The 6,963-nt window shown below is 41.5% G+C and overlaps 1 protein-coding gene across 6 annotated transcripts in view; it reads left to right on the top strand.

Moving 5' to 3' along the window:
• The window catches only part of LOC115194412 (neuropeptide-like protein C4orf48 homolog), a 15,471-nt gene extending 15,054 nt beyond the window's left edge, over positions 1-417 (top strand). For all 6 annotated transcript variants that reach the window (XM_029754093.1, XM_029754091.1, XM_029754095.1 and 3 more), the window contains exon 4: positions 173-417. In XM_029754093.1, the coding sequence (XP_029609953.1) occupies positions 173-244 (72 nt within the window). In that variant the 3' untranslated portion in view covers positions 245-417. The remainder of the gene's footprint in view (positions 1-172) is intronic.
• Positions 418-6,963: the final 6,546 nt, after the last annotated feature.

Raw genomic sequence — 6,963 nt, 5'->3', positions numbered from 1 at the left:
TGACCCATTGCTTCCGACCCCGCGGGTGTGTGTCTCGGGGGGTTGGATTGTGAACGTAAAGACACATTTCCGTTCTCTATAAGTTAATGGACAAAGTAATGTATTAGTCTTGTTTAAAAGGTTTACTCAGACTGGTGCTCCCTAACATGGCATTGCCTCTGTTTCTTCCTAGACTGAGACCCTGGTGTTGAGGGCAGAGAGGCGAGCCCTGTGTGAATGCATGCCCACTAATACCCTGCACTGAGTTAAGTAGTGATGTGACCTCACCATGGCAACCGACTCCACACCCATAATTACCGGACACCTTCTTTAAACTACTACAAACAATGCCTGGACTAGACAGATGTCTCTGAGCCTTCTTCTATGGAATATTGTAAAAAAATAAAAAATAAACGAAGTTAAATCATTTGTACAAAATGCACTTTATTTTCTTTGCTTGCATATCAGTATTGATATTGCAGTGGTTTAATTGTAATTTGAACAGACGTCTTTATAAAATGTGTTTCAAAATATCAGTGATCTTCAAGATAATTCACATATATACCTGGCAGCGGTCTTGAATTCAAAGGAGCTGGTAATTCATAATAACACCCATATCATTTTAAGAAAGTGTCTTGGAAAGTGTTTTTATAGTCATGGGAACACCAGGCTTTAGAATAAGTGTTCTTTTTAGGTCTCTATGTGGTACCATACACCCTTGCTGCATGAATATAAGGTACAGACCTACACCCATCTCAATCAGTTATAACAAATGTAATTTGATCACATTTTTATTGCTGAGAATTTTCCTGCAGATGAGCTTTGTGATTTGCGTCCATTCACTGAAAACCCACATTAACACACAGTTATATATTTTTTTTATTTAACTAGCTGCTTTTAGTAATGTCTTGTATGTTCTATTTGGTATTAGTCATTATTCTATATTTTATCAGTATGTATGCCTTTCTGATATCCTTACAGTGGTTGTGGAAATGACTAAAGCCCAATCCCAAATCGTCCCCTAAACTTGAGAGGATTTGACTGGTATAAGTATCCTGAACAAAAATATAAACGCAACATGCAACAATTTCAAAGATTTTACTAACTTACAGTGCAAATAAGGAAATCAGTCAATTGAAATAAATTCATTAGGCCCTAATCTATGGATTTCACATGACTGGGAATACAGATATGCATTTGTTGGTCACAGATACCTTTTAAAAAAAGGTAGGGGCGTGGATCAGAAAACCAGTCAGTATCAGGTGTGACCACCATTAGAACATGCAGCACAACACATCTCTTTCGCATAGAGTTGATCAGGCTGTTGATTGCAACCTGTAGAATTTTGTCCCACTCCGCTTTAATAGTTGTGCGAAGTTGCTGGATATTGGCGGGAACTGGAACATACTGTTGTGCACGTTGATCCAGAGTATCCCAAACATACTCAATGGGTGACATGTCTGGTGAGTATACAGGCCATTGAAGAACATTTTCAGCTTCCAGGAATTGTGTACAGATCCTTGCAACATGAGGCTGTGCATTATCATGCTGAAATATGAGATTATGGGCCTCAGGATCTCGTCACAGTATATCTGTGCATTGAAATTACCATTGAAAAATGCAATTGTGTTTATTGTCCGCAGCTTATGCCTGCTCATACCATAACCCCACCATGGGGCACTCTGTTCACAATGTTGACATCAGCAAAGCGCTCGCCCACACGACGCCATACACGTGGTCTGCAGTTGTGAGGCCGGTTGGACGCACTGCCAAATTCGTTAAAACATTGTTGGAAGCGGCTTATGGTAGAGAAAAGGACATTCAATTCTCTGGCAACAACTCTGATGGACATTCCTGCAGTCAGCATGACAATTGCATGCTCCCTCAAAACTTGAGACATCTGTGGCATTGTGTTGTGTGACGAAACTGCACATTTTAGAGTGGCCTTTTATTGTCTTCAGCACAAGGTGCACCTGTGTAATGATCATGCTGTTTAATTCTCAATATGCCACACCTGTCAGGTGGATGGATTATCTAGGCAAAAGAGAAATACTCACTAACAGGGATGTAAATACATTTGTGCACAAAATTGGAGAGAAATAAGCCTTTTGTGTGTATGGAACATTTCTGGAATCTTTTATTTCAGCTCATGAAACATGGTATGAAGGCAATTTGTAATCCAATTCCAAACTTACCTTGAGGCCACAGGTATGTGATGACGTAGTCAGACGCATTTCCAAAGCAACCACAGAACAGGGAATCCAAAGCTCCGATAGTGTAAAAACATACATTTATTTTCCAAACTAAAGGTAATTTCATTGGCTATATTCCATCAACGAACAAAGTCGAAGCGATTAGTTTTAAACTCCAAACAAAAGGTATAGACTAGTAGCAGCTTTCTTAGTATCGTAGCGCTAAAAAAAACTGTAAGTACCTCCATACCTGAGGCCTTGTAGACCTATACTGCAAAAAAAACAAATAGGTAAAGGGAAGGGGAACATGGGGGAAAAAGGGGTGTGCCCAGGAAATGCTCCATAATGCTTTTAAATACCCATGTTAATCATAATAGAAAACCAAAAACTCCAACCATACTCCATAATTCATAACGCAATATTTATAGTTGTATAAATGGAGCAAAACAATATATTTAACACAAATAAAGAAAATGGGAATTTGGCTCCAACACCGCTCATTAGGTAGGCAGATTGACAAGGGCAGCATTTTCTGAGCTAAACTGACCAAGACACACCTCCAACAACAACACATAAAACCTCACATAATTCTGCCCAAAAACAATGACAATTTCTCTCAACAAGTGACATATGGGCTTTTTAGGTGAGCGCTGATGCCGCCCTTTGATAAGTATTGCCCACTTTGTCAAAGGCAGGGGTGCAAAATAATGATCTTGTCCGTTCCCAGCGCCTCTCCAGGGTGCTATTGGAGTGATGCATCTCTGCAGCGCTCCACCAACTTTCAGTAAAAAAATGTATCTAACATAAATCATGTAGCAGATAGAGGATATGCTAGAAAGAGTATGTGGCCTTTTCTGTATCCTACAGGCTGGAGATTAAAATGTATGAAAATGTAGGATCCTTTTACATCATGCAGGTCCCGTGTGGCTCAGTTGGTAGAGCGTGGTGTTTGCAACGCCAGGGTTGTGGGTTCGATTCCCACGGGGGACCAGTACGGGAAAAAATACATCAATAAATAAAAAATGTATGAAATGAATGCACTCACTACTGTAAGTCTCTCTGGATAAGAGGGTCTGCTAAATGACTCAAATGTAAAAATGTAAATGTAATGCAGGTTTCTCCGATCAAATAGGGTAACCTAAATGGCACTCAAATAAAAATGAGCTGTCATGTTAACAACATATCCTAATAACAGGACAGGTCAAAGTAAAATGGACAATATGGAATGGACAATGACAACTGTTCTGCAGGAGTTTCACCCCATTGTCATGATCAGTGGTTTGAAGTTTGTATCCATTAATTTGACCAGCTGATCATAGTGAAAAATAAAATACTTCTACATTTCCCACTGTGTAAACACATTACAAATAGGCTTGTGATAAATCCAGATAAAGTTAGGTAACTGATATTCAGAGATGAAATAGCCAAATTGATTAGTCACAGGAATCAGGACTAATGAAGCCAACGCAATGGCCTGTTTTACAAACGGTGGGCCTATCACATGGATGGGCATTCATAAAGTTCCATTGCAGCAGACATGGTAGGCTACACCCCAGTAAGCACGAGCCGACATCTTTTGGATGTCGTTTTTTGGTGTTTTACAAATGGTTTACCACATAGATGGCCATTCATAAAATTCAATTTCAGGCAAGGCTGTAGGCTACACCTCTGTAAGCATGGACCTTTTGCATGGACCTCCGAAGCCTTTTGGACGTCTTTTGGGAGCTATTACCATATTGCTTACACCTGTCAAATTCTCTCAGATCTCCACAAGTGCATAGGGCTTAGGGATCGATTTGGGATTGGGCCACAGTTCCCAGTCATACATTAGAGGCTCAGTATTTCATTGTCTGACAGACAGAAGAACATTTGATAATCAACCCATTTGTGTGTGTATGTGTGTGTAATGTGTGCCAGTGTGTGTGTGTGTTAGGGAGTTTTGCTTGTTATAGATACTGCACAGGCCTGTCCATCAGCGCTAGTGGCAGAGACGCAATTATTATGGGTGCGTCCTAAATGGCACCCTACTCCCTATGTAGTGCACTACGTTTGACCATAGGCTCTGTTCAAAAGTAGGGCACAACCTGTGTGGTTTGGGCAGATTTCTCCCCTGCCGAGAATAGGTGCTGTTCGTCACATTTTATCAACTACTATCAGGCTAAACAAGGCCACACTCTCTTGGTGTGTGGTGTGTGTTTATGTGTGGTGTGTGTGGGACAGTGACTGTGAGATTGTCATTTCTGTCTGTCTCATGCTATGTCCTTGGTCTACTGATATTTTTAAACATAACTAGATTCAGGGGCGCAACCTTGGTTTTAGAATTTTTTTTTAAAATCCCGTTGGCTAAACACTCTAAACAGCCTACCCAGCCGCTCAGTCCAAAAGCACACTGTTGCCTCGTTTTGTGTCACATTCCAATGATAAAACTGGGGGGGGGACAAAAATACAATTTCAGAATGTTTGGGGGGGGGGGTTGCACCCCTGACTAGATTCTAAAAAGACAATCATGGTTATTAAGTGATCATGATTAACATTATTATTACATAGAATTAAGAGACAGCATTTTATTCAAAACCCTGTAGCCATGCCTCTCCTCATAGGGTGTTTGAACAGACTGCTCAGCTTGGAATGAGACCCCAGGCATTATCTATCAAACGCAGATCAAAAACAATGACTGTCTCAGATCACACAGCAGCAGTCGAGGAGAGACTGACTGCATCAATTCTTCTTTTTATAAGAAACATGAATTTGTTGAAAATTCCAAATTGTTTGCGTAGCCAATTTACACACAGCTCTGACACACACACTTATCCCACCAGACATGCCACCAGCGGTCTTTTCACAGTCCCCTAATCCAAAACAAATTCAAGAAAGCATACAGTACTATCTGACCTAGATAGTTTGTGTGTATGTATTGATATGTAGGCTACATGTGCCATTTTTTAATTGATGTAGTTCTTTCCATGAGCTGTTCTTGTCTATTAATGTTCTGTATTATGTCATGTTATGTCATGAACCCCAGGAAGAGTAGCTGCTGCTTTCACAATTCTCTCTTTGTGGACATATTGATTGATCTGGTCTGGAGCTGCTTCTGTCAGTTATGTTTCCAGAATGCAGCAGTAGCCAGCCTGGTCCCAGATCTGTTTGTACTGTCTTGCCAACTAGGCAAGACTTGGCAAGACAGCACAAAGAGAATGAAGACCATGCTAGAAGTAGCCCGAGTCTCGCACCAATTACAGAGAAGTGCCCTGACTGCATACTCTCACACGCTCCTTCGTTTGTTTATAATGTGGATTACAGCACAGACCCTGGTTCGATTCCAGGCTGTATCACAACTGGCCGTGATTGGGAGTCCCATAGGGCGTCACAAAATTGGCCCAGCATCGTCCGGGTTAGGGTATGGCCGGGGTAGGCCGTCAGTGTTCTTAACTGACTTGCCTAGTTAAATAAAGGTTAAATAAAATAAATGCAAATAAATGTAGAGACTGCCTGCCATACCCCTTCCATCCACATGGAGGAGCCCAAACTCAGCGCAGGGCAGGGCATTTGGTACTGCTATGTCGCATTGATGCAGCATCTTCCCTATAGGCTTAAAATCAAGGGTTGTCTCTGCAGAGCAAGCATGTTTATGAATTAAATAGACCTAGCAACAGTTTGAACAACAATCAAACTGTCAAACTGTCAGTTCTATACTCAGCTGCATTCACCTGGCATTGCAACCCTGGGCTACCTACGTCTCGAATGGTACCATATCAAAAGTAGTGCACTATGTAGGGAATAGGGAACCATCACCTCCATCCACCCGGGCCTAAGAAGCCATCCTCATGTCACAACTCTGACTAAACTGAACACACCCAGTCAGGCCACATTCACCCTTCTGTTTTCTCTCTCCCTCTCCCTCCCTCTCTCTCCCTCTCTCTCTCTCCAAGCACATTGAACTTTGAACTATTTTGTCACCTTAAGTGTTTGGTTTCCTGGAAGTGTTTTATAGAGGGGTATTAGGGGATTGGGATTTTTTAGCAGGGCTTATAGGAAATGACAGACAGACACCTTGGACTGGTAGAGAGGTATCACTGGCTCATGGTACTTGTGTTGCAGCAGTAATAGGATATTCAATACTTTTTAGGAGGTCTTAGGACATCTCTGGAGAGCCATAGAGGAAGCCAATCATTGGTGGTAAGAATTTAGTGGGGTTTGGCTTACATTATGGCATATGGCGTGTTTGTGTCAGAGAAGGCGAGAAAAGCAGACACTCCGTAATCTTATGATGACTTAATGGGGGAATCACATCCTCTCAGACTGGCTGAGAATCAAGCTGATTTTCTGCTGAATCACTCAAATAGATCCTGGCGGCGAAGGCAGCCTCCTCTCAAGATTCTCTTGTCTTTCATCAAAATCCCCCTTTCATCTGTTCCTGTGAAACCCCACTAAATCCTTACTACCATTTGAAGTGTTGTAGTTCCCTGGCATACAGTTGAGTTGAAGACCTCACACACACATACACACACACGCACATATACACACATATATATACACACACACACCAAGGATTTAACCTTGCAAAAGTTTGCCAACCTTACACTTACATGAGTGTCCACTATAAAAACGTAGCCCCAATACCACCCACAATCCATCAATACCTAAAATAGTCTACACCACCCACAGTCCCAACCACCCACAGTCCATGGATGAGCATTTTGCAAACCAAACCAGGACATTATAACTAAGCAAATAAATACAGTATTTTCTGTGGATGGTGAATGACTGTTATTTGTTTCAGGCGATGTTGTGG

Source organism: Salmo trutta, chromosome 5 (assembly GCF_901001165.1).
Source record: "Salmo trutta chromosome 5, fSalTru1.1, whole genome shotgun sequence".
NCBI lineage: Eukaryota > Metazoa > Chordata > Actinopteri > Salmoniformes > Salmonidae > Salmo > Salmo trutta.
Note: the sequence above shows the minus strand (reverse complement) of the source record. Positions and strands in the feature narration are given on the sequence as shown.